This window comes from Thalassophryne amazonica, chromosome 7, assembly GCF_902500255.1.
Source record: "Thalassophryne amazonica chromosome 7, fThaAma1.1, whole genome shotgun sequence".
Taxonomy (NCBI): domain Eukaryota; kingdom Metazoa; phylum Chordata; class Actinopteri; order Batrachoidiformes; family Batrachoididae; genus Thalassophryne; species Thalassophryne amazonica.
This window is the reverse complement of record NC_047109.1, coordinates 89,680,294-89,707,757: the sequence shown is the minus strand read 5'-3', so window position 1 is coordinate 89,707,757 and position 27,464 is coordinate 89,680,294. Positions and strand designations below refer to the sequence as shown.

The 27,464-nt window shown below is 42.8% G+C and overlaps 1 protein-coding gene across 1 annotated transcript; it reads left to right on the top strand.

Annotated features, from left to right (window-relative positions):
• Positions 1–967: 967 nt before the first annotated feature.
• Positions 968–27,120, top strand: colq (collagen-like tail subunit (single strand of homotrimer) of asymmetric acetylcholinesterase). The gene is made up of 17 exons (XM_034175012.1): positions 968–1,937; positions 2,320–2,429; positions 3,400–3,504; positions 4,233–4,277; positions 7,509–7,535; positions 8,314–8,385; positions 9,267–9,329; positions 9,426–9,452; positions 13,344–13,388; positions 13,612–13,647; positions 13,729–13,809; positions 13,956–14,052; positions 20,501–20,628; positions 22,279–22,398; positions 22,516–22,642; positions 22,739–22,841; positions 25,413–27,120. The coding sequence occupies exons 1-17, from the start codon at positions 1,841–1,843 to the stop codon at positions 25,480–25,482; spliced, it is 1,353 nt and encodes a 450-aa protein (XP_034030903.1). The 5' UTR covers positions 968–1,840; the 3' UTR covers positions 25,483–27,120.
• Positions 27,121–27,464: the final 344 nt, after the last annotated feature.

Below are 27,464 nucleotides of genomic sequence, written 5' to 3'. Positions count from 1 at the left end.
ACTTGGCTCCAGCTCAAACTGTGTGACAAAACCGCAGGGTTTAAAAGTTCAGAGTGCACGATTCATGGTCTCACTGTACACCAGCTGGTGTACTGGTGAGTTAACAATACCGCTAACTTTTACTTTCTATTATAAGCCACCCAATTTTCACAGTCAGTCAGCACATAAATGCCACAGCAGAACTCTTATTATCTCTGTGCGCTGGCAGTTTGTGGGCCAGTTGGATATGAAACTCCTGGGCTGAAAAATGTTCCCAGCACGCCCCTGGCGATGTCCGAATATAATTTTAACCTTTGATAAGTAAGACTCCATGGTAAATGGACTGGATTTATATAGTGCATTTTCTATCTGTATCAGAAGTTCAGTGCAATAACCTTAAGCAAGATGGCGGCTGCCTGGCAACAGCTCACAGGTTGCATCTGCCATCTAGTGGATTAAATAGAAATCGATGGGCAACCACAGTCCCCACTTGGGAGGAGCTCTCACAGACGTGTCTGAGTGCAGAGCATGTTTTGGGTGAGAAAATATGGCAGGCAGTGACTTCAGTCGTGCAACCCAGCACTAAAACACCCACCGCCCCAAGCCAGCGTGTGAGATGAGCAGCAGGGAATTGTTTAGTAAGTCCCTTCGGCTGCTCCCTTGTTTGCACTCGGGGTTGCCACAGCAAATCCAAGGTGGATCTGCATGTTGAACTGGCACAGGTTTTACGCCGGATGCCCTTCCTGACGCAACTCCACATTACATGGAGAAATATGGCAGGGGTGGGATAAGAACCCGGAACCTTCTGCACTGAAACCAAGTGCATTAACCGCTTGGCCACCACCCCTGCCAGCAGGGAATTGTTTATCACTGTCAAAAAATAACTCAGAACAGATGAGCAGATTTTCAATAAAGTTGACAGGAATATTCTATGGGTGTCTCCAAGTAATTCACTTTTAGCCAAAGGTCAAAGATGTCAATTATAGTCTGAAAAACAAATTTTTTACAGGATTTCTCTGAAACCAATAGGTCGAGAGAGGTGATCCAAAGCTTATATTGATCAGCTAATCATTTGTTATTCAGTGGTGTAATCAACAGCACTGGAGTCTGAAAATGATATTTCATGTACGTAAATCTGGAACTAATTGGGCTGGAGTAACAATATTTAGCTTATTGATCTCTACTACCAGTCCTGCTGTGTGTTGATATGACTCTTCATGGTCTTACAGAGCAGAGTTATGGGTGCATGCAGGGCGTCACCCCTCAATGCCTTTCATTCAGCAAAGTTGTGTTTCACAGTTTTGTTGTTGTCAAAAGTAGGCAGCAGTTCAGTTACATTTATGCACTTAAAGTTAAACTGATGCATTCTTTTAGAGCTCTTTAAAGCTTAAATCCCCCAGAGAACTGAAATGAAGACAGAATGTGCAATAAAGCCAGTCCAGCCTGGACTAACTGGGCTCCACAATGCACCGCTGTGGAATGGAGTAATCAATACTGATAGTATAAATTTGTCTCGGGATGCAAAAAAGCAAGTGAAACCTTCAGAATCCCAGTGGAAAGTGCTTGCAGAGAAGCCTACCGTTGAGCAGAAGTGGAGGAGTGGAAACAACAAAAGGCACCCCCTGCAGTAGTAAAGATCTAATATTGGCACCCGAAGCAGCTGGCAGGTTGTCTCCTGTAATTTTAGCGCACACTGATGCAGAGGAAAGATTTAATGGGCATTGGTCGCCATATCCTCTACCAAGGAGACGGAGAGGAGGGGGTCCGGAGAGAGGGCAGCGAGTGAGGAGAGGGAGAGAAAGGCAGCGCGAGAGGGGTGGCTGAGGATCGGAAATAAAGTCAGGCAACTATCCGGAGCAGCATGACTCTCCTAACGCTGGGACTGTATCTGCCGCTGTGGTTTTCTTATGGCCTGGCTCAGTCCTCTCCTCTGGATAGTTTGGTTTCTCTGCCAGCAGGTAAGCATGCATGACCACTCATCGTGTGCGCGCACATGCTTTGGTGGAGCATGAATACAATGGCCAGTTTTAGGTTCATGATCTGTTTGTTTGAATAAAATCCTTAATTTTCTTGTCATTCATGCGGATGACTAAAGTAGCTTCTATAAATAGGAAGGCCGGCTTCATATCGGTGCCCAGCTTAAGGAACTCTGCAGGATTTGATAGTTTGCACCTGTTCTGCTCCTGCACGTCCTACTCGTGTGTTTGGTTGAGGGCTGCCTCCCCACGGGGCACCACGCTGCATGCTGCAAACTTGAATTCGGCTGTATTGTTGCAGACAAGCGGTTGCCTTCTTGTCATTGGGACATGTGGCCAATGACTGCATGCACACTTTGCACAGCTCTCAGATCGCAGGTGCAACAGAGGAGGATCAACCCGTGCTGTTTGCTGAGTCCACCTCCACCCCCACTGTTTCCTCCGCCCCCTTCACTTTGGCGCCGCCACGCTCATGTGAGTAAAGTCATGTGACTTTGTTTTTGAATGTATGTTGCTATGCCCTTGGGCAATTTTCAAACAGCTCCACTTTGTCACTATCTTGAAGAAAAGTCACACCGGTTGCAGTGAGACCCTCTGCTGGTATTTTGTACCGCAGCATTCAATTAACTTGTTGTTTTGAGCACTTTGGTAGAAAAATTCAGATATAGTCACTGAAACATGTTTTTTGTCTTCTGATACCGTTTTTGTAAATAAACACCAGGTCTTTTGCTGAGCTAACCACGCTACCACATTGGGATTTGTGGAAATAGAAAATTTAAATGTTCAAGCTGGAAAAAATGTGTAATGTGTAATTTGTGGCTAATTAAGGAAGGAGTGCCAAAAAGCCAACTGATACTGACCAAACAACTACAGCTGTTGGGAAATTAGAAATTAAAATAATGAACACATGGTGGCACAGTGCCTTAGTGGTTAGCACTGTTTCCCCATAGTAAGAAGGTTTCGGGATCGATTCCTGCCTTGGCCTTTCTGTGTGGTCTTTGCATGTTGTCTGTGTGGGTTTCCTCTCGGCACTCTGATTTCCTCCCACAATCAAAAACATTCTCTTAAAAAATAAAATAAAATAATGAACACTGTGTTCAGTAAATTTGATGGTCCTTAGAGGTTCTTCCTTAAATTTGCTCAAATTCCAACTGTGAGATGCACTCGTTTAGGATGTACAGTTCAAATTTGGTGAAAATCAGATTAATTTTGTTATATGCACAATAAAGTGTGACTGACACACACACACACACACACATATAGAGGGAATGCAGTTCTATATCCCTTTTCTGGGCCTTTCAGCTTGCAGGGAATACAAAGGCTTAATGCTTTTTGTTTGTGAGGGGTGGGGTACAGACGTCTTAATGAAGCCGATGAAACTAAAGTGTCTAATGAGTCAGAGCTGAAAAGAAAAAAAATATTTTTTTGCTAATGCATCTTGCAGAATGGCGACATGGGTTTTATTGATGGAGGTGAGACAGGCGACGGGGACAAAGGTTCTACCTGCATGCAAGGCCCGCCTGGACCTGTTGGTCCTCCTGGACCTGAGGTAAGAACCAGAACCATCTGGTCCCACCATCACACAGTCAACTCACTGAATGACAGACTGTTGTTTTTGAGCTCGACCTCATTTTACAATGTTGAAAATTAGGAAAGAAAATAAAGTAGAACCCCATCTCCATCATTTGAGTTTCTGCAGAACAGGAGATGGGGATTTCTCTGTCCCATGAAGAACAGCAGCTCATTAATGCACCATATTTAGCTGAGACACAAATAGCCTTTTTCCACTGCCTGCTAGAGGGCCACACTTCGTTCTCAGAAATGACCCGAAGAGTCATCTGCCTGGAAAGATGACTAGCTCACGTAAATTCCAGGGATTACCAGCATGAGCGTGCGTCCGTGTTTGTGTACTTCAGTGATGAAAGATGTAAAGACACTTTGGTTCCACAGTTGCCTGTGAAGGTGGAAGACCCCCACTGTCAGCCCAACAATTCATACGCTAGAGTTACTTTTGCTCATTGTGATCAAGTGGCAGGTAAAGGTTTTGCTGTGTCTGCTCATCTCGTGCTGTTCCAGGACCAGCTGGACTGCAGCAACACTTCACTATATCAACAGCACCAGGCACGATTTAAATCAATATTGGCTGCTCAGCCTTTAGCTAATTGAAAGTGCAGATCTCGGCTTTGGGCAGCACAAAAATCCAGAGTGGATGCTGTAGATGATAATTAGCTGAATACCTTTAATTTTATGTGCGTGTGTGATGTTTGTATTTAACAGGGTCCACCTGGATTACCCGGTATACCAGGTTACAAGGGAGAAAAGGTAACAGTTTAATGTTCCTATTAAGTGTCATGTATATTTTTAATGTTATTTTATTATGTATATGGTATGCAGAGCATTTCATTATCTGTATGTGTGTGTGTGTGTATTAAACGAATAAAAACACTAGAAACTTGATACTTACACCATTGTATCCCCTGAGGAGTAGTAGGGGCCATTTACATTTTAGGGTTTGATGCATTAGTGAAGGTGCAGTTATTTATTTATTTTAAAATAACTCTAATGATGCAGATGGCTCCAAAGGGTGTTATTTTTTATTCTTGTGAACACAATAAATTTATATGTTAGAAATGTGGTACTTATGCCATAGATACTCCTTGGAGAGTAGATGAGTCCATTACATTTTAGGGTTGATTGGTGGATATATTTCTATATTACTAAGGGTTAAATGCTTTTTCTTGTGAACACAGTCACTCAGTATATGATAGAAATCTGATATTTACACCATGGATACAATGCAAAAATGCAACATCTTACCAAGTATATTTATCTAATTTCTAGTTAGTCTAAGTAATTACGCACAATAACTGTGGGCCTTAGAACAACCAACCAGCTCTTCGCTCTCACAAGGATCCTGGAGGGGGTTTGGGAGTATGCCCATCCAGTCTACATGTGTTTCGGGTACCCCAAGAGATACTGTGAGAGGTGCTGATGGAGTATGGAGTGAGGGGGTCCCTTCTCAGGGCCATTCAGTCGCTGTACTCACAAAGTGAGAGCTGTGTTCGGGTGCTCGGCAGTAAGTCGGACTTGTTTCCGGTAGGATTAGCCTCCGCCAGGGCTGCGCCTTGTCACCGATCCTGTTTGTGATATTCATGGACAGGATATCGAAGCGTAGCCAGGGGGAGGAGGGTTTCCAATTTGGTAGGCTCAGGGTCTCATCACTGCTTTTTGCAGATGATGTGGTCCTGTTGGCTTCATCGGCCTGTGACCTCCAACTCACTGGATCGGTTCACAGCCGAGTGTGAGGTGGCTGGGATGAGGATCAGCATCTCTAAATCTGAGGCCATGGTTCTCAGCAGGAAACTGATGGATTGCCTGCTCCAGGTAGGGAATGCGGTCTTACCCCAAGTGAAGGTGTTCAAGTACCTCAAGGTCTTGTTCACGAGTAACGAGACCATGGAGCATGAGATTAGTCAGAGAATCCGTGCAGCAGGGGCGGTATTGCATTTGCTCTACCGTGCTTTTGTGATGAAAAGAAAGCTGAGCCAAAAAGCAAAGCTCTCGATCTACTGGTCAATCTTTGTTCCTACTTTCACCGATGGTCATGAGGTTTGGGTCGTGACTGAAAGAACTAGAATGTGGTTACAAGCAGCCAAAATGGGCTTCCTCAGGAGGGTGGCTGGTGTCTCCCTTAGAGATAGGGTGAGAAGCTCGGTCATTTGTGGGGAGCTCAGAGTAGAGCCGCTGCTCCTTCGCGTTGAAAGGAGCCAGCTGAGGTGGTTCGAGCATCTGGTAAGGATGCACCTGGGTGCCTCCCTAGGGACGTGTTCAGGCAAGTCCATCTGGGAGGAGACCCTGGGAAAGACCCAGGACTAGGTGGAGAGATTATATCTCCACACTGGCCTGGGAACACCTCGGGACCCCCAGTCAGAGGTGGTCAATGTAGCACGCGAAAGGGAAGTTTGGGGTCCTCTGCTGGAGCTGTTGCCCTGCGACCAGAGTCCCAGATAAGCGGTTGAAGATGTGTATATATAAGACAAAATCACTGCTACAAATTGCAGATTTTTTTAAACTTGTTAAAACATCCCCCTTCCATTAAAAATAAATAAATAAATCTGCCAAAGCAGCAATTGCAAGGTCACTTAACATTTATTGAAATAAGGTCTTGAAATTAGCTGAGAAAACTCATTTTGAGTTATATTTTACCAGTACTGGGTAATTATTTGTACTGGTTTTTACAAATAACACAGCATCTTAAAAATCTTAGTGTGTCAAAAAAGCTTAATTGTTCTCAGAAATGACTCAAGACCAAATGTTATCAAGAATTTTTAACTACTTTGTTCTTTTTAACATTTTATTTGAGTGATTTTGTCTTATATTAAGTCTAACTTCCCTTTTCCTCAATTTTCCTTAGAAAATTGAGGAAAAGGGACTGCACAGAGCTTGTCGCCTGACAACGACCAGCCAATTCTAGGCATTCTGTCTTCCACACTGCCAACTTTGTAATGCTATCTAATAATTAATGTTAGTTACTACTCAGTAAAGTGACATTTGATCGAGAAAAATTGTCACACTTTTCTAGGTCCTGCTTCGATATTGATAAGATTTGTTGTGTGATCAACAAATTAAATACTCATCTTAACAAATGACAAAATATAACATAATAGATCTTCAAATTTGACCCTATTTTATGGAGTTTCAGTCACCTCAGAGTTTAAGTCTGAGCTGTTTAAAAAAATACCTCTTGAAGAGGAAAAACCTGTAAGTCGCACCTCTTTTTTTTTTTTTGTCTATTTTCATTTTTGTGCATTGTTGAAATGTACTATTATTGGCATTTATTCTTTTATTATTAGTTTATTTTGTTTAGTGATTTGACTCCTGGGAAAGTCCTATATAAATAATTATTATAAATGATTATTATTCTTGTTATTGATTACAGATATGTGATTTTTAAGTGCCTAAGTTGCACAGGAGTATAAATTGCAGAACCTCCTAAACTAGTAAAAATAAGCTTATACTCCAGAAAATACCGTCAATATTTTGACTACAAATTGCGCAAATATGCTTTGTAAAATTGTGCGGTTTTGCAGTGCACCAACTGGGATGCACATGAGCTGATGAGATTTTGGCAGTTTCAGGTTAATATAATTGCATATTAATGAAAAAGAAGTGATCACACTCCTCCTCCTCCTCCTCCAAACAGCCATTGCTACAAAATGTTTTATGATGGAGACTGCAGATTCAGAATGTCTGTGTACACTATAGTGAGATAAGTAGGCTCACATATACAGACATGGTTATTTGCATAAATGTTTTTATAAGCAATAAATCAATGTGATAAGATATTTTATATTCCTGAAGACGTATATGATGTGACACATGGTGCCGATCTGCAAACACAAGATTTTAATCACAATTCCAGGGTGACTAAAAGTGTTTTACACATTTCACAAACATTTTAATATGTTTTTAGATGTGACGTAAGATTGACATGTTGCTCATAGTATGTATCTCGTCACCCCCCCCCCCCCCCCCCCCCCATCCTGTTGTCAGGGAGAAATCGGAAGACCTGGGCAAAAGGTGAGATTAATCATTCTATATTTTGTAATAATGGACTGAAACAGTGCCTTTGCCAGCTTTACACCTGAAATTGTTTATGCAGTTTTATAAAGTATATGTTCAGTATTTTTAAAAAGGCAGTGCAGACACATGAACAGGATTCAGCAGGTAGGAAGATGCAGCACAGAGGGAGGGAAGATCCTGTTGGAGCATATGTCATGTCAGTCAGCGCCCAAACACGTGCCATTTGTCACAGCACTCTGTCTCTCGTTACACTGGAAGGACAAGGCCACACAGCTTTTGTGCACGTGCAGTGTTTGATCAGACGAGCAGTGAGCTCCTAAATGATCAGTCAGTGGTTGTTCAGTAGAAGAGGCCCAGTGGGAGAGCTTTGCTGGCTGGTGGCCTAACTGAGCAGCTTTGCAGCACTGCAGTGCAATTTAGCTTAGTGCTTCAGCCAGGTCATAAATCATTTTATTTCCCACAAGCACTCGCTCCTGTTCTATATACAGCCCATCATTTAATTAAAGGGAGCAAAGTGGCATTGCTCGTTAAAGTCATTTTCCCCTACATGTGCAGCTGCCTTGTGTCTTGAGACATACTGGAGTGAGCGTCGCCGTGGTCTTATACACCAACACTTGCCGATTTATTTTTGTTAATGTGACTTTCCTTTTAAGTGGGTGTAGCAGACAGTTTTTATGTTTTTTACACTTCTTCTTCACATACTTGTTCAAGTGGCTGCTTCAGCTGCTGCAGTAAAGATTTCTTAACTCGTTTTACAATGAATGTCTCCTTTCAGGGTCGGACAGGTTCTCCTGGACTGCCGGGAAAGCCAGGAGCAAATGGATGGCTGGGAGTGAGCGGGTCCAAAGTGAGTAAGTCAGATCTCACAACGTAGAACAGTGGTTCCCAAACATTGTAGGTCACACACCTCAGTGTACATCCTGACCAAGTTTTCGCACCCATTGCCACCATCCTCCGTCCCCTCCTCTCCATAGTACTAACCAGTGTTGTGCAAGAACTAGCTCAAAGTCACTCACAGACCCAAAATATAGATAAAGTTAAGGCAGAGACCTGTTCCGTTGCTAATAAAATGACTTTAAGATAGGAAGCATAATACCATACTATGCCAGTGTGCTAGGGAAAATAAGTGTGTCTTTAGTCTGGACTTGAAAGTCTCCACAGAATCTGATTATTTTATTGACGCAGGTAGGGGATCATTCCACAAACCAGGTGTAAGTAGGGAGGTGGTAGTCTGTGAATAATTTTATAAGTTAATAGCAGAACCTTAATTGAACCAAAATTGAAAATGTTTGACATTCTGAGAGGTGTTGTCCAGTGACCCCTGTATTACGCAACAACAAAAAATCCCAATCCAGACTAACCAGGCAAAACATACACAAACGTGAACCTTCCGTCATTACAGATTGTCTCGCTTGTGCCCCTGTGAGTGTATGTAGGCAAGTTTGGGAAACCCAGATGTAGAAGATAAAACATTTGATATTTCCAGGGCAACAACAGAACTACTGAGGATGTTAATGCTACACATTTCTGTTTTTTGATGGTTTATTTACTTATTTTTTCCATTAAACTCAATGAAAAGGTTACATCTGGCGTGGAATGGTATGCCTTCATTTGTGGAATTCCAGATAGAACTAAAAAATATTGAATGTTTCATTTTTTTTTAGCTTTTTTCTTAGGTGTTACCTCTGAATATTTATTTTTATTTCCTAATGTTTTTCTCTGTTCCAGGGTGAGAAGGGTGACCCGGGGCTGATGGGTTTGCCTGGACCAAGAGGACCAATTGGACCTCGGGTACATCTTGCATGTGACTTGATTTTTGGATTGAAGATCATCTCTGATGTCTGGAGTCCACAGTGATGATTGAATGTTTTGTATTTGTAATTGTAGGGTTTGCCTGGCTATAAAGGTGAAAAAGTAAGTGAATGTTGTGATAATTTGAAGCCTGTTTCTGTGACCACATTTTTCCGAACAGTTGCCCAAAATGTACATAATAACAGCCGATGGGTTCTATTTGTAGCTAAGGGAAAAGAGGTTGGATGAAGACAGATGACAGAAGGCAAACAGAATTTCACCACTCTCTAAGAATTCTTACTGTCCATCCATCCATCCATCCATTTTCTTCCGCTTTATCCGGAGTCGGGTTGCAGGGGCAGCAGCTCAAGCAAAGCCGCCCAGACCTCCCGATCCACACACGCCTCCCCCAGCTCCTCCGGGGGAACCCCAAGGCGTTCCCAAGCCAGCCGAGAGACGTAGTCCCTCCAGGGTGTCCTGGGTCTTCCCCGGGGCCTTCTCCCAATGGGACATGCCCGGAACACCTCTCCAGCGAGGCGTCCAGGGGGCATCTGGAAAAGATGCCTGAGCCACCTCAGCTGGCTCCTTTCAACGTGGAGGAGCAGCGGCTGGACTCCGAACTCCTCCCGAGTGACTGAGCTCCTCACCCTATCTCTAAGGGAGCGCCCAGCCACCCTGCAGAGGAAACTCATCTCGGCCGCTTGTACTCGCGATCTCGTTCTTTCGGTCATGAGCCAAATCTCATGAGCATAGGTGAGAATCGGAACGTAGATCGATCAGTAAGTCGAGAGCTTTGCCCCCCTACTCAGCTCTCTCTTCACCACGACGGTCCGATACAGTGACCGCATCACTGCAGATGCTGCACCGATCCGTCTGTCGATCTCATGCTCCACCCGTCCCTCACTCGTGAACAAGACCCCGAGATACTTAAACTCCTCCACTTGAGGCAAGGACACTCCACCGAGCACTTTTTTCCAGTCGAGAACCATGGCCTTGGATGTGGAGGTGCTGATTTTCATCCCGGATGCTTCACACTCGGCTGCAAACCGCCCCAGTGCACGCTGAAGGTCCTGATTTGATGAAACCAACAGAACCACATCGTCCGCAAACAGCAGAGACAAGATTCTGTGGTTCCTAAACCAGACCACCTCTACACCCTGGCTGCGCCTAGAAATTTTGTCCATAAAGATGATGAACAGAACCGGTGACAAAGGGCAGCCCTGGTGGAGGCTTACTATTTCTCCAAAAAAAAACAAAAAAAAAAAAAACAGGCAGCTGTCAAGAATAGTACCTCATTTAAATTTTACCTACAACCCCAATTCCAGTGAAGTTGAGACATTGTGTGAAATGTAAATAAAAACAGAATGCATTGATTTGCAAATCCTCTTCAACCTATATTCAATTGACTACACCACAAAGACAAGATATTTAATGTTCAAACTGATAAACTTTATTGTTTTTGTGCAAATATTTGCTCATTTTGAAATGGATGCATTTAAAAAAAGCTGGGACAGTGGCATGTTTACCACTGTGTTACATCACCTTTCCTTCTAACAACACTCAATAAGCGTTTGGGAACTGAGGACAGTAATTGTGAGTGTCATGATTGGGTATAAAAGGAGCATCCCCAAAAGGCTCAGCCGTTCACAAGCAAATATGGGGCGAGGATCACCACTTTGTGAACAAGTACGTGAAAAAATAGTCCAATAGTTTAAAAAACAATTGTTTCTCAATGTTCAATTGCAAGGAATTTAGGGATTCCATCATCTACAATCCATAATATAATCAGAAGATTCAGAGAATCTGGAGAACTTTCTACACGTAAGTGGCAAGACTGAAAACCAACATTGAATGCCCGTGACCTTTGATGCCTCAGGTGGCACTGCATTAAAAACCAACATCATTGTGTAAAGGATCTTATCGCGTGGGCTCAGGAACACTTCAGAAACCACTGTCAGTTAACACAGTTCGTCACTACAAGTGCAAGTTAAAACTCTGCCATGCAAAGCAAATGCCAGACATCAACAACATCAGCTTGGGACTCTGGCAAGGACGGTCGCATTCCTCCCCTCTCCTCTCCTCCTTTCTGCTCTCTATCTCTGCTCCGACCTTCAAAGTCCCAGACTGTGGATTCAATCTCGGAGCAAATCACTGCATTGCAAAGGAATTGTACTGCTGAGGACCAGAGAATATTCTTCATAAATTTGGACTCTCGACGGTCAGGAGTGCAGTAAATAGAATTCTGTATCTCTCCACCAAACATCAACATGGCAGCCTTATTGGCTCCTGAAGGCCAAATTCCCTGCTTTTCCCCCAGAAGGAACTACAGCCTTGGTGAAGGAATTCCCCCCCCCCCCCCCCAGCCTGCTGTTGCCTAGCAACATCAGACTTTACACACACACACGCGGACAGAAACTGTCAGACTTTACACACACGCGGACAGAAATTGACAGAAATTTATCTGCACACGACGCATGTCTCCCTCCCTCCATCCCTATTACCCCACCATGTCTCTCCACTCCCCTCACCCTGGCTTCCTCCTTGCCACCTCGTAGGCAGCGCGGTTTTTACTGCTGCAGCCTTCAACCCCCAGGCTGGACGGCGCGGGCCCCTCCTGCTGCGGCCTTCACCCACTTTGCCTCAATTCGGAAGACGGACTACTTCAAGTTCAGTGCACATAAACAATGTCAAATGTATATGTGTTGTCTTTAATTTTGATGTGTGCCATTATTACGGTAAACAAGTAATAATTGTGGATTAATTGCTGTATCTTGTCTGAGGTAATTGGAGTGTAAACGTAATTGCCCTTTTTGGGATCAATAAAGTTATCTGAAGTCTGAAGTCATCCAGAAACGCCGTTGCCTTCTCTTGGCCCTGAGCGCATTTGAAATGGACAAACACAAAGAGGAAAAGTGTGCTGTGGTCTGATGAGTCCACATTTCAAATTGTGTTTTTTTTTTTAAATCATGGACACCGTGTCCTCTGGACAAAAGAGGGAAAAAGACCATCCAGATTGTTACCAGTGCAAAGTTCAAAAGCCAGCATCTGTGATGGTATGGGGGTGTGTTAGTGCCCATGGCATGAGCAACTTACACATCTGTGATGGCACCATCAGTGCTGAAAGGTACATCCAGGTTTTGGAGCAACACATGCTGCCATTCAAGCAACGTCTTTTTCAGGGACATCCCTGCTTATTTCAGCAAGACAATGCCAAGCTACATTCTGCATGTGTTACAACAGCTTGGCTTCGTAGTAAAAGAGTGCGGGTACTAGACTGACCTGCCTGCAGTCCAGACCTGTCGTCCATTGACAATGTGTGGCATATTATGAAGTGCAAAATGTGACAACGGAGACCCTGGAATGTTGAACAACTGAAGTCATACATCAAGCAAGAATGGGAAAGAATTCCACCTACAAAGCTTCAACAATTAGTGTCCTCAATTCCCAAACGCTTATTGAGTGTTGTTAAAAGGAAAGGTGATGTAACACAGTGGTAAACATACCACTGTCCCAGCTTTTTTGAAACGTGTTGCAGGCATCCATTTCAACATGAGCAAATATTTGCACAAAAACAATGAAGTTTATCAGTTTGAACATTAAATATTGTGTCTTTATGGTGTATTCAATTGATTATAGGTTGAAGAGGATTTGCAAATCATTGTATTCTGTTTTTATTTACATTTTACACAATGTCCCAGCTTCACTAGAATTGGGGTTGTCGATATTACCATGCTGCATAGTTTTTGTGCCATAAAAGGAACCTTTTTATAAATTGTTCTACCCACACAAGATTAATCACAAAGAGCAGCAATATTTGTGTTTTTTTTTTTTTTATTATTGAGCATTTATTTGTTCCCTGCACAGGGAACAGTTGGGACTATATTTGAAGAGAGTATCACTGACATGGTCTTTGGTGTCAACATGTTCCTTTAGATTAAAGCTGTTCAAGATTTATTGAGTGACATTATGCTGATTATCTACTGGTTTGATGAACACTGAACTCTAATTCACCAGGGATCTCGAGGCGAGCTTGGTGAAGTTGGACTGAAAGGCGCCAAGGTGGGTTTATGAATAGTAATGGCAATATATGACAGAAATTGTGAGAAGTCCAAACTGATATTGTTGTAGTTATACTGCTGGTCCTGTGCTTCACCATTGTTAACCTCTTCTGATGTGAGGTCCCACAGACAGAGGACGCTGAGTGTCAGTACAGGACCAACATTTTCCTAGTTTTGGGCGGTTTTAATGTTGATGAAATGAGTGTGCTCATCTTACTCTGCAGGGTGCCATGGGCTTCCCAGGGATGCTTGGACAGAAAGTGAGCAACAGAGTTGAGCAAAATTAGATTTGTGCAAAATTACAGCTTTAAATCATTCAGTTGATGGTGTTTGCTTTGTAGGGTGAAATGGGTCCAAAAGGAGAACCTGGGATCTCAGGAAACAGAGGACCCACAGGGCGGCCGGGGAAAAGAGGGAAACAGGTGTGATGTTTGTGCATATTAGGCTTTTTAATCATTCTGCCTGTGTGTGGTGTTACAGCAGAATAATTAAAGTGTAGTGTTTTTGTAGCTGGGTGTAAAGTGTTTTAAATGTGGCTACCTGGTGTATTTTGGACATGTGCTTTCAGGGGATGAAAGGAGACCCAGGTACTGTGGGGCCCATGGGACCCGCAGGCCCACAAGGACTTCCCGGCCACCCTGGTCCTCCTGGTTTACCCTCCACAGGTAAAAAAAAATAAATAAATAAAAATACCTGCTTCATTGACCAGAGCAAAAAAGAAAAAACAAAACAAAAAAGATAGGAAACTCTTTGAGGGTTCAGTTACAGATGAGGACAAATTTAATAGCTCTGCTATGAGGTTTTCTTCAAAATTTTCCAAGTGCTTTTTATTCCCCCCACTATGAAATACAGGGGGATATAGTGATCAGCATGTCCATCTGTCCATTCAACCACCTGTTTTCACTTTTTAGCACGATATCTCAAGATCCAGTTGACCAGTTTCATTCATGTTTAGCCTAAGGGTGTACTTGTGTGATCCCCCGGCACCAGTCGATTACAGTGACCTTGATTACAGTGAGTCAATTTCAAGGTCACAGTAAGATATTAAAGATATGGTCATTGCCACCCTTGTTAGCGCAGTATCTTAAGAACCACTTGACCAGTTTCATTCATATTTAGCATGAGGGTGTGCTTGGGGTGATCCCCGACACTTTGTATTACTGATTTGTGGGGACTGGGGGGATATGTCATCCCCTGATGACTATTGTTTAACAGAGAAAGGAATTTTTAGCACAGCATTTCTAAACATCATTTTTTTTTCCCAATTTATTTTCATTTATATAGCGCCAAATCACAACAGAGTTGACTCAAGGCGCTTCACACAAGTAAGGTCTAACCTTACTAACCCTCAGAGCAGCAGTGGTAAGGAAAAACTCCCTCTGAGGAAGAAACCTCAAGCAGACCAGACTCAAAGGGGTGACCCTCTGCTTGGGCCATGCTACGGACATAAATTACAGAACAATTCACAAAACAAATATATAGGAAATGCAGTTGGTGCACAGGAGAGGAGGGTCTCCAGTACAAATACCACACCCATCTCTAGATGGAGCCGCACCTTAAACAGAGAGAAAAAAAACAGAATCAGGCATCAGAAAGACAAGAAATACGGTATAATTTGCCAGCATTAAACAATAAAAAAAAACAGGAAATACAAAGGTGATCACCGACCACTAGCCCTAAGCTTCACTAAAAGACCCAGAATTTAGGTAAAGTTGAGGCCGCAGCACGCTCCGTTTCCTAATAAAATGAATTAAAAGAGTAAAAAGCGTAAAACTATACTATGCCAGTATGCTAGCCATATGAAAGGGAAAATAAGTGTGTCTTAACAGTTTTGTTGGTATAGGATCAAATAAACAGGTTGTGCTTTTTGCTGACATTACAAGTTTCGTCAGCATGCCTTGTGAGATACTCTCAAATTCTGTAAATCTAGGTAATACCTCAGTAATGGCACCAACCTCAATAGCAGTGTATAGTGGCTGGGTTAAGGTATGCTGGTATATGTTTAACCTAATGTCTTGTATTTTCTTCTCAAAGTAATCCAGGAAATCTTGTGCTGTAAAAGGAGAGCAAACTACAGGTGGTTGTCTGTGAATAAGTGTTGCCACCGTGTCGAACAAGAACTTTGAGTTATGTTTGTTTTTGTTGATCAAATCAGAGTAGTAGGTCCGCTTTGTAGCCAGTAATGCATGCTTATAGTCTAAGATAGCATCATGCCACGCAAGGTGAAATACTTCTAATTTTGAACTATGCCATTTCCGTTCTAGACCTCTAGTCTTATGCTTGAGGTCACACAAGTAATCATTGAACCAAGGTGACTGTGTTTTGGGGGAGGGTAGTTTTAACACTGGTGGTGCAATCATGTTGAGTGTAGTTTTGAGCACTGAGTTTAAACTATCCACAAGACTGTCTAATGACTGGGTATTTGTCAAATGTGAAGCTAAGACTTCAAGCAGTCTAGCTTCGAGTTCAGACTTAGTTGAGGAGTTGATGCATCACCATAGTGATATATAAGGTTGTTGTTCCATTAATCACTGCAGCGAAACTGTAAGCTTAATAAGTGAGTGATCAGAGACCACTGATGTAAGAGGTATGATGTCAATATTCATGACAGCAATACCACGTGCGAGAACCAAATCCAGGGTATTTCCACTAATGTGCATCGAGTCCCGAATGCATTGCCGAAATTCTAATGCATCCACAATTTCCATAAATGATTTGCAGAGGGGATCAGAAGGCTTATTTATATTAACGTTAAAGTCAACAATGATCAGAATGTTATCTGCACTCGTTGACAAGTTAGAGATGAACGCACCAAATTCATCTAAGAATTCAGAATATGGACCAAGAGGCCTATATACAGTGACAAAGTAATATGGCTGATTTTTATTCTTCTGACCATGGCAATGCGTAATATCCTGAGCAGAGCGGAGAATCAGACGCTCAAACAAGTTATATTTGTGAGCCCCAACAGCTAATAAGCTAAACTTAGCTTTATGAATAACAGCAACACCTCCGCCTTGCTTCACATCATGAGGGACATGACTAAATGTATATGCTGGTGGGCAGGCCTCATTAAAGGACAGCTATAGGTTTAAGCCAGGTTTCACATAACCCAATCATATCTAAGTGATAATCAATAATTAGATTATTAATCAACAATGCTTTTGAGGATAGTGATCTTAGGTTAATGAGACCCAGACTAAGGACCTCAGTGGGGTTGACAGTTGAACTGTTTGGGTTTAGGGGTGGTTTCAGAGTAGCATATATAAGGTGCCTAGAAGTAGGTTTAGGCTTGAGACATTCCACGAACGTTATCGATAGCAGACATGAAATCTTTGATATTGTTGGAACAACCACTGGGCCATCCTCAATTTCAACATCATCCAATGTAGTAATGGGTATTAAGTTTGCACAGCATTTCCCTTTATGATTTTTAGGTATTAGGTTTGCAAAGCATATCCCTCTGATTTTTATGGACACGTCTACGGAAGTAGGCCACAGTCTCAACTTGTTCAATTTCCCTCCCTGGCAGATAAACTGCACTATCACCATAGTGGATTTTCTGCACTAATTTCCCCGCTAAGCTAATGGATTCTACACCCACATTTGTCATAAGCCTTGCAAGGTCTCTAATCACCTGCTCTGTGGCCTGCTGTAAATTCATAATATTACCCTCCCTGTAGAGCTCTATCTATGTTCGCAGACAAGATGGCGGCACCTTCCCCAGTAGGGTGGAGGCCATCCGGCATCAGCAAGCGATGGCGGCCTCAGAACGAAGGCCAGTTATCAATAAAGCTAAAGCCTTGCTGTCTACAAAATTGCGCCAGCCACCTATTTAATGATGTCAGCCTTCTAAACGCCTCATCAGTACCCCGGGAGAGGAGGGGACCAGAGACTATTAATCGATGCCGACACATTTTTCTGGCAAGGTCACAAGTCTTCTCTGTGTCCATTTTTGTGACCTCTGAGTGCTTCAACCTGACATCATTGGTGCCGACGTGAATAAGGATGTGACTATATCTCATGTCATGTTCCATAGTCTTGTCTTCCCTTTTGCAGCATCAGCACCCTAAGGTGGGATGCAATGTCGGGAGCTCTGGCCCCAGAAATACATTTAATGTCAGCCGGTGTCTGTAACCAGACTTTGCGGGTGATACAATCCCGTCCGGCGGCCTGGAGACAGGAGTGGAAGTCACTTGTGGGCTCAGAGAATTCACATCAGGCAAATCCAAGGGGAGAACCGATTCACAGTTCACAGTGGTGAGTGTGATCGGGGTACCACAACCGGGCACCAAGCCCTACAGGGCTTTCTCCGCCTAGCCACAGTCTGAAAGCCATCCTCCACAGCCAGCATTTCTAGGTAGATGCTAATGGGCATGCTAGCTGGCCCAACATTAACCTCATCTGGAGTGCCTGTAACATCTAACTCCACTGAGCTAAGAAGCTGCTCTAACTTACGGACACGGCTCTCTAAGAGAGCCACCCTACCTTCCAACATGACGCATGATTTACAGAGGGTGTAAAGCAGTGTACTTTGTGCACTAAGAAATTCAAGAGTATAGCCAAGCAAGCATGAGCTAACAATAAAGGAATAAGCTAACTACTCCTAAGGCTCACACAGGATTCACACAGACGTAAATAAATAAATTAAAATTCACAGCAGTTACACTGAAAAAGTAGAAGTATTAAACTTGTAGGAACAGTTAAAAAAAATCCTCTGAGTAAACCACTCCTAAGATTAACACAAGAGTAAAGTACTAAGGTAAAATTCCCAACAGTTACACTAAAAAAACAGAAGTATTAAGGGGAGTCGAATGAGCTAATGCAAGCTAACCGCTTGCGAAAATGCTAACCGCTATAACAGCTATAAAAGTAACGGCGGGGGGAGTCGACCTAGCTAGCAAAAGCTAACCGCTAGCAAATGCTAAACACTAGCGATTCACAACAGGACTGTAGTTAAATAAGATTCAATAAGAGTAGATATACTTAACCAGAAGAGTGCTAAACAGAAATAAAATAAACGTATACAACCATGTAAAGTGTGGAAGAGCGTCACAACAGCAAATAATCCACTGGAAGCCACTGGTACGATGGCTGGAAAGTGTCACAAAGAGCGCAGAGGGAAACATCCTAGTTTTATTGTAGATGCTTACAATATTTTACTTTTTACACAGAAACACAATTATTTCCCAAAAAACAAAAACTACCAGGGTCAAAATTATCAGCCCCCCTGATGCTAATAGTCAATTGTGTGCCATTTTTACTGGATAACAGCCTGCACTTTGTTGTAGTTGTCAGCAAGTCTCAGATATGTCTCCTGAGGAAGCCCAGCCCAAATCTCTAAAGCTCCTGCAGATTTGATAGTCTTCTGTCATGATAGAAATGTGATGATAGTCATGACTATATTATATAGATAGTCATGATAGTCTTCTGTCATGAGTCTGTCTCTCTGTCTGTCTTGAGTTCACCCTACAGATTTTCAGTGAGATTCAAGTCAGGGCTTTGTGCAGGCCATGTAGTAACATTCACTTTGTTCTTCTGAAGGTTGTTCTTCACCAGGAGTGCCGTATGTTTTGGACCGTTGTGTTGAAAGACAAAGCGACGACCCAAACCCAGTTTTGCTGCTGACTGCTTGAGGTTTTCTGTCAAAAATCTTTACATATCTTTCTTTATTCATGAGTCCTTCTACCTTGAGGAGATTCCCAGTTCCAGACGGACTGAAGCATCCCCACAGCATAACACTCCCACCACTGTGTTTCACTGCAAGAACAGTGCTCTCCAAACATAATGTCTCTATGGCCAAAGTCTGACCAAAGTACAAGCTTCCACTATGCATAATCCTTCTCCAGGTTGTCCTTAGTGTACTTCAGTCTGGCCTGAAGGCCTGTCTTCTGCAGAAGTGGAGCTCTTCTTAGTCTCCAACCTCGCAGTCCATTCCTGCCCAGTGCTCTAGTGATTGTCTTCGTTGAGAGTACAATTCCTGCCTTGGCTATGTCATTCACTTGTGTCTTGGTAGTTGTTCTGGGGTCTTTAGACACATCTGTCAGTAGTTTTTAAAGTCTTTGAATTTTTTTGCTTTGTACCTGTGACAAGCTTGTTCTGTAGTGTGTGGCTTTCTTTGACTTTCTTGATGATATTTCTCACTGCAGTTTTTGACACTTGGGAAACACTGTGATAACTTTGTATATCCTTCTCCTGCTCTGTGAGCATCAACAATTCTTTCTCTCTAAACTGATTTCTTCTGATGTTTCTCAAGTGACAGCTCAAACCCTTACTGAGTTTTTTTTTTATACTGGATGGTTTTAACTTGATTTTACAATCTTTGAGCTTTACAAAGTTCAGGCACATCATCGCACAACAGTGGTTTGTGCTAAGGTTCAACAAAAACGTCAGTTCTTAAGGGGATTAATATATTTTTGACCCTTGTAGTTTTTTTTTTTTTTTTTGTGAAATAATTTTGTTTCTGTGTGTAAAGTAAAATACTGTAACTATCCAAAATAAAGATGTTTAGAAATGCTGTGTTGAAAATTCCTTCCTCTGTAAAAGTAAATAAATAAATAAATAAAAAGAAGCACTTGGGAAAATTTTGAAGAAAACATTACATTTCATGGTTGAAGGCTTTAATACGTTCGTCCTCATCTGTATGTACCCCATTGGTTTGGCAAGGCATCAATTTCCATCCACTTTGTACAGTTTGCAGTATGTTTGGTTCTGCACACGCTCTGACCGTGTGATCTTAATGCAGCACACTCTTGCTGGATGTAAGATTAACATCCATCATCTTATTTTTCACTGGAGAAACCTGATCTGTTGGAGTGAAATATCATGGCACCGTGTGACTAAAGTTAATCCAGAGTGGGAATCCCTTTAGTGTTTACTAATGTCACCACATAATCAAAATGACACGTTATTGCAAAGAATAATATTGCAAAGTTAATACAAAGAATTAAAAAATGATCTAGTCCATGAAATATTTTGTCAGCTGTACTGTACTTGGCGTTCTCCACACTGCTTCCTTTTGGCACATGAATCCTTCATTACTCTGCAGATCACACAGAAGGTTAGCCTCTTGAACACCGTTTCTACAATGATCTCATCTTTGTGCATGTTTAGGAGTTTATATGGTTGGAGCAAAGGGTATCCGTGGTCCACCGGGGCCTCCTGGGAAGTGTAGCTGCAGCTCTCTCAGTTCTACATATGAAGATTATCACTCCAGAGACTTCTATCCCAGCGTACCAGCGGTGAGGAATCACGTGACAAGTGTTGTGCACTGGTGTGCACAGTTTCTTTTTGCTTAGCTGTGCCCACCAATGGTATTATCCAAATTCACTAATATAGTTTTGAGGTGTTTGTGATCAGTGATGTCATGTCTCACTTGAAGACTCAACTCAGCTTTTCCACCTGCAGGTCTTTAGGTTTAATATTAAAAAGACAAACGTGTGCTGTGAGTGCAGTGCATGCTTCTGCAAAGGGCCAATCTGTATTTGTAATTAAGCCAAATTGAAGTGCACATTGGCACGCAGTTACACTCAACATGCAACATGGAAATAAATGGGAAAGATTATAAAAATATTGATTTTAAAATGATCCTGGATTTACATCTGGCTCAAAACCTCATCAGCATCCACTGCAGCAAATTTCACTAAAATCCGTTTAGGTTTTTGAGATATGCTGCCAACAGATAAATTTGGCAGAAAGCATTGCCTCCTCCTTAATAGTTTTAGACTTAATGCTATTGAACCACCCCGAGTGCTGGATAACAATCCTCCAGGCAGACAACTGGTCCATAGCCATGTCCCAAAAGTCCCCTTGGCCTTCTCCAGTTGCTGGGGTTCTCTTCCGTCAAAGAGACCCAGTACCAAAGATATTCAGTTGTCATCTTAGGTCTGTGGTTAGCAACCAAGTCGCACAACCGTACAATAAGATAGGAAACACCAGGACCCTAAAGACTTGAACCTTTGGTGTCCTGCCAAGATGTCAGCATCGAGCAACCTCATCAGGTTTTCCCGGGTCTCTCTCTCTCTCAAATGTTGAGGACTCAGAGACATGAACATCACTGTAAGATAAGTGAATGTGTCTACAAGTTTAACTCTTTAACTCCTCAATTAGCTTCTTAAGTGGTGCAATCAGGACATCAACTGAAACCACAGTCCTGAAAGTCAAGGTTGATAAACCTTTCCTTGTGGACAAGGGACCAGTTACAAGAAGCTCCAGCAAATTAGTTTGTCATCACTCACCTTATTATTGTGTCCCAAAACAGACTTGTTATGGCTTGCTGGATTATTTGGACTCTTCCTCCGTCAGCAACAGCACAATTTTTGCGTGATGAGGATGTTCATTTGACAGATTTGAACTCCTCTCGCGTAATGCACGTAAAGTCATTGCTGCTGGTAGTAATACCATAACGCTGCTATTACAACAGTGACAAAATGAAGTAAAATAAACCTGCCTATGTATTCTTCTGATAGTTGAGATGATAATACTGTTGCAATTGAAAATATGTGAACATTCAATGCATTTGCAGGTGTATTTGGTGTGTTTGTACAATCATGAAGAAAAGAAAACCATTTGTGTCGACCTTAGTCCAGACTTCCAGGTGTGAAAATGCACGCAGAATTGAACGTCATGATTTAAATGATTCATAATTTAAATTGTACATAATATTGAATACATGGTTGTTTATGGGTGAACTTTTCTTTATGTAGTTTGCATTTTCTTTCATCTGCTGGCTCCTCATCGTTGAAGACCATGTGTGGTCAAAACGTGGCATTTTCTTTTTACCTGAACTTGCCCAGTTAAATAAATGTTTTACTTGTGAGTGTTGACTAACTTTTTCCCCCTACGACATGGCAATAAATTCTCTGACACCTTTTGTTTTTCCTTTCATTCAGATATTCATTGTAAACAGCGAGGAGGAACTGCAGCGCCTTCGCACAGAAAACGCTCTTGCCTTTCGCAAAGACCAGAGAGCACTCTATTTCAAAGACACTGACGGCTGGCTGCCCATTCAGGTACATTTGCGTGCAGCAATCTTAGACTTGGTCCGAATTATATTTGTCACATGCAAAATAATTTTTAAATTCAATTTTCTTTCAAGTTTTAACCTGTAAAAGAACTTTTCATGACAGCTGATACCGTTCCAATCCATGGAAAATGCACCCGATGAGGAAGGCTACTGTGGCGATGGGATTGTGCAGATTTCCAGGGGGGAAGAGTGCGATGACAGAAACAGAGTCGTCACTGACAGCTGTGTCAGTAAGTCATCTGCTTCTGTTAGCTGGTCTACATAGCTTTTTTAGTTGTACTCAGCTATGTACTTACAACATAACCTCACGTGCGTCCCCTTACCAGAATGTAAACACGCCTACTGCGGAGATGGATATCGCCATGAGGGGGCGGAGGAGTGCGATGGAAAAGACTTTGGATACCAGACATGCAACTCATACCTCCCAGGGTAAATACAAGACAGCTGAGTGATGGGAAATCTTTGGGCTCTTGCTTGAGGATCTGTGACACACATTCTACTGTGCATAGCGCAAGTCCACTTGGGGCATGTCCACCTACATTTAGCTGTTTACATAGCCCGTAATCTGAGTGCAAACTAAGGTGCAGGGAACAAATAGGTTGGATTTATCTTTTTAATTATTCATGGATGTGTTTTGTGTATAACATGACATGAGAGCATCATTTCTCATTCCCTCTAAGAGCCCTTCGCACAAACTGCTATTTAGAAAATGGATTCAAGTGAGAGGTTTTCTGGTGAGTTCCTTAATCTATGCCAACACGTCACAGTGCACCAGCAGACAAGCAGCTGTCATCATTCCGCGAGGTGAAGCAGTGAGGCAAATGAGGTGATGTTTTTGTAGAACCCCAAATCAGACAAAGACTACGTTTACATGCAGCCAATAACCCTTTCATAAACGGAATATTAGCAATAATCCTGTTGCGCACGGCCATGTAAACATCCGCAAAAACCCAAATATGCTCATATTCCGGTTTTTAAAAACCCGAATATGACCCCTGGGTTACTCCTTTTCTAACCCGAATATCAGGTCATATAAACGCGCATTGGGATATCCCCATAGAAAGGAACGTTATTTTGTGTTCTGCGCATGTCCTAACCGCAAGGAATCTTGGTCTTTTGAGTACGGCAACTACTTGTATGCAGCGCGCGCAACCCACAGGACACCACAGAAGCGGAGGTAAACAAGCATGGGGAAATCCAGACGCGGCAACACAGCACCACACTTTTGGAGCGAGGAGGAAACCGAGTACAGTGGTCCCTCACTATAACGCGCTTCACCTTTCGCGGCCTCGCAGTTTCGCTGATTTTTTTTTTAGTGCAATTTTACATGCTGCTTTTTTTTTTTTTTTAACAGCGCATTGTGTTCTGTGTCCTTGTCAGGCAGGCCGGTCGCGGCACCAGTCGGCATCACCGCAATTGCTCTCACTGCCTCGGATGCGCTTACTGAGTCTGCGGGCTCGGTAAACCCCACAGCGGGCCACTCACACCGCCACCCTCTCAACTGTGCGGAGCTGCGCCAACTCTGGCAACAGGTCCAGAGACTACGCTCGCTGTTTTGATGCGGAGCACTCCAGCAGCCCGCAAGGATAGATTTCTTGCGGAAAAATCCACAGCGCCGCAGGGTCTCGGTATACCGCAGCCACAGAGCTCCGTGGCCATGACTTGGATTCTTTGCGGGTCCCGCATCCGTACCCCCGGAGGCAGTGAGCGAAGGGAGAGCACGCGCATTGTGTTCTGCATGTGTCTGTTTATAATCTTCTCGCCCAGAAGAAAAAAGACAGTGTTTAAAGTGAGAAAATGTTAATGCCTGTTTGAGAAAAGTGTATGAAGTGTGTAATGAGGCGTTTTACAGGCTTAAAACATCTATAATAATTGTAAAAACTAATGCTGACTACTTCGCAGATTTCGCCTATTGCGGTTTTTAGAACGTAACTCCCGCGATAAATGAGGGACCACTGTACTTCATTGGTATCGTGAAAGACATGAATATGTCTTTTACTGATGGTAGAAAGTACCGATAGCGACATTTACAAGAAGGTGGCTGAAAAGTTATGCGAAGCAGGATTTGCACGAACGCCAGACTAAATCAAGCACCGGTGGAAGACGTGCATCGCTGTTTAGATGGGGATATTCCAAATGATACCAATGACCATGTATACAGGATTCAGAAACCGGAATATTGACCTTATCCTGAATGTTAACGGCATGTAAACGTAGCCAATGTTGGAACAATATGAAAAATGCAAATACAAAGAAAACACAGTGATCCTTACTTTTGACTCTTGTTGCATGCTTTGTATGGTCAACTTCATTTCATTTATTAATATACATCAATTCCTGCATTCAAGCCCTGCAACACTCTAAAAATCGTTGTAACAGGATCAGTTTATTCTAAATGTAAGGCTTAAATCATGACCTTTACAGCAGGTTTTCTTGAGCCAAGTCAGGAGATGGATGCATGAACATTATCAGGTTACTGGACTTCATTTACATCAATCATTAAGGAATACAAATAGTATGGTACAGTGTGGTAAATCTGTGTAGGCAGTTCTCAAAAATTGAGTGACCATGTGCATGTGTCCATTCTCTTCCGGATTATAAGTGTGATTTGATCGGCCACAAGGTGCAGGGTGTACGTGTGTGGAACCCACTTATGTAAGACGCATCTGAGTGTTGAACCATATTAATTCCCACAATGCACAACCTTAGACTTTAGACCAGGTGTTTGCTTGTTTGTGGCTTAATCACATTTTGCTTCCACACACACTAACCTTACAACTTTTGAGTTCGGGTTAACATTTCACCAACACACCATCACTGCCCTAATCGCACATTATTTTAGACCAAAACAAGCACAGTTCTAATCTATGCTTATAAATTGTAACAGCAGGTAGAGTGAAAACTACCAACAATAACTGCTGTTCGCTGCTTTGTGGCGGGTGGAAGATAAAGCCCAAAATGTGTATTACGTTAAGGATGGATGTTTTGTTTTTTTTACAGATCATATGGTCACCTGAAGTGCACACCATATTGTGTTATTGACTCCACAAACTGCAAGTACTTCACCTGAGGAGGAAGTTGTACAGTGCTGCAGAGGGAAACTGTGATTTTTGTTCAACAGGAAAATTATCATGCAAAAAAAGTACAATAATGCAAGAAACAAGATGTTCGGAAAGAGGGAGCTGCAGTGACTTTGGAAAAAAAAACCACACACATCCTCTGTATCGCTGCGGAGATGCGATGTAGCTCCCTGGAAACAGTCGGAGGCAAAACCTACACCCACAGGACAACTGTCTTAAAACATGGGACTTAAGCGTGGCGTCCTCAATGTGCCTGAGCGAACTGGACTCAGCGTCTGGATGGGACTGTGGAGATCCCTCATTATGGGTTAGAAGCGTGTTGATATTGACCCAGTTACTGTTGCAAAAGAGGGGCAGTAGGAGCCATGATGCCAGGTATTCTGCATTGTGAATGAGTGTGCTCACTCTGCACTGTATTTGCATGAGGCTGGGATTAAGACTTGACAGCAGCTGTCGCTACATAAGCATGTAACCTATACTTTACTTACTCTTGCCACAAGGTTTGCACACTCCTCCCAAAGAATTCACAGAGGCAGTGCGAGCTGTAAAACCAGCCGTCTGTTTTAAGATCGATAGTTAAGACGTCGAGATGAGTGTGGCGCATCGTTGTGCTTAAATGCAGGTAATATTTCACTGAGGTTGGTACCACAAGGCCAAACATCGGTGAAAAAGTCAGAGGCTGACCCTGTGCTACCTTAGCTTGTGGTGGCACAGACCTCGACATCCACATTCTGGAAACACACACACACAAAAAGCAACTTGGTTTTTAATATCCAAGAAGTTCTCAGGAACCGACAGGTGCCGTAATTCCACCCAGCATGTTTCACACACATCCTCCCTTAATCTCTATGTCTCTCTAAATGACATGGCAACGACTGTACGCCGAGGCACATGGATTCCGCCAACGTAGCAGTAATGCAGGTGCCAACGAGATCCCTCCATGAAATCTACTGTATGTGAAGGCTTGAAACTGTTACCTACTTAATCTTGTCAGGGCACAGGAACGCTGGAATGGTGTGTCGCTGCTGAAAAGGAGGAACTTACCTCCCATCTGTCCTTTGGTCATTACTGTATTTACGCTAATACCTCTTTATCCAGTCTGTCTTACAGTTCACAGCAACAGAAGAACTCAGCAGTAAACTTAATGTACTTGTCTGCTGTGTCTTGGGCACCAATGATGAAAATGAATTTGCCGATATAAGCTAATATGAGTCGCAGTGCCAAGGGAGACCTGTTCTCAGCCATACTTCATGTAGTCAGGTGTCAAAAAGTCCATTTTTCTGTCATAGATTCAGTAAAACCAGTAAAACTGGTATTGAAACGACTGTTACCGTGTTGTGTCTGCATGCCAATAATTGTGCAACGCTTTCACTGTGTCAAACGTTGTGTAAGTGTGCACAGCCGGCGTGCTGAGGTCAGCTGTACTGTGGCGTGCACAAAGCTGAGCTACCTTTTTGAAAAAAAAAAATGTGCAGTGTTCTTTTACTGTGTATGCTCAAATGTGACGTGCATGTGGTAACGTAAGGCTTCAGAAACTGTAGTACGCACTGTGACGGGGTGAGGAAGTTCATTCTATGACATGACACTTTATACAGAAAAGGCACTGAAAATAAAATCAGTTGAACTCATTTGAAGATGTGCACTCTGGGGGGGGTGTCAGCACCTTCAGTTGCTCTGGTAAACAAGCGGTGACAGTAACTGGGAAGTGCAAAAAAAAAAAAAAAAAAAAATGCAAACATAGATAGAGCTGGTATTGATCCTTTAAGGCTGTGGCTTAAAAAAAAATATCCATCAAGTGGGAGATGCTGTCAGCAGCTCCCTGCAAAGCACTGCATTTGGCTGAACAGTACAGTGCACGTTGTGCACAGTGCGGGAAACCTCCCGCAGGCTCTGGCTGCTCAGAGAGATGAAGCAGTAATTCGGGTTCCAGAGGTTGGGCAGCCAGCCAGAGCTGCAGCAGAGATGTTTGAGG

Excerpts from the sequence above, each read along its gene's own strand:
- colq (XM_034175012.1), top strand. The coding sequence starts at position 1,841 with ATGACTCTCCTAACGCTGGGACTGTATCTGCCGCTGTGGTTTTCTTAT. Across the intron at positions 1,938-2,319 it reads TTTGGTTTCTCTGCCAGCAG|CTCTCAGATCGCAGGTGCAA; the intron begins GTAAGCATGCAT and ends CACTTTGCACAG. Across the intron at positions 13,810-13,955 it reads CGGGGAAAAGAGGGAAACAG|GGGATGAAAGGAGACCCAGG; the intron begins GTGTGATGTTTG and ends ATGTGCTTTCAG.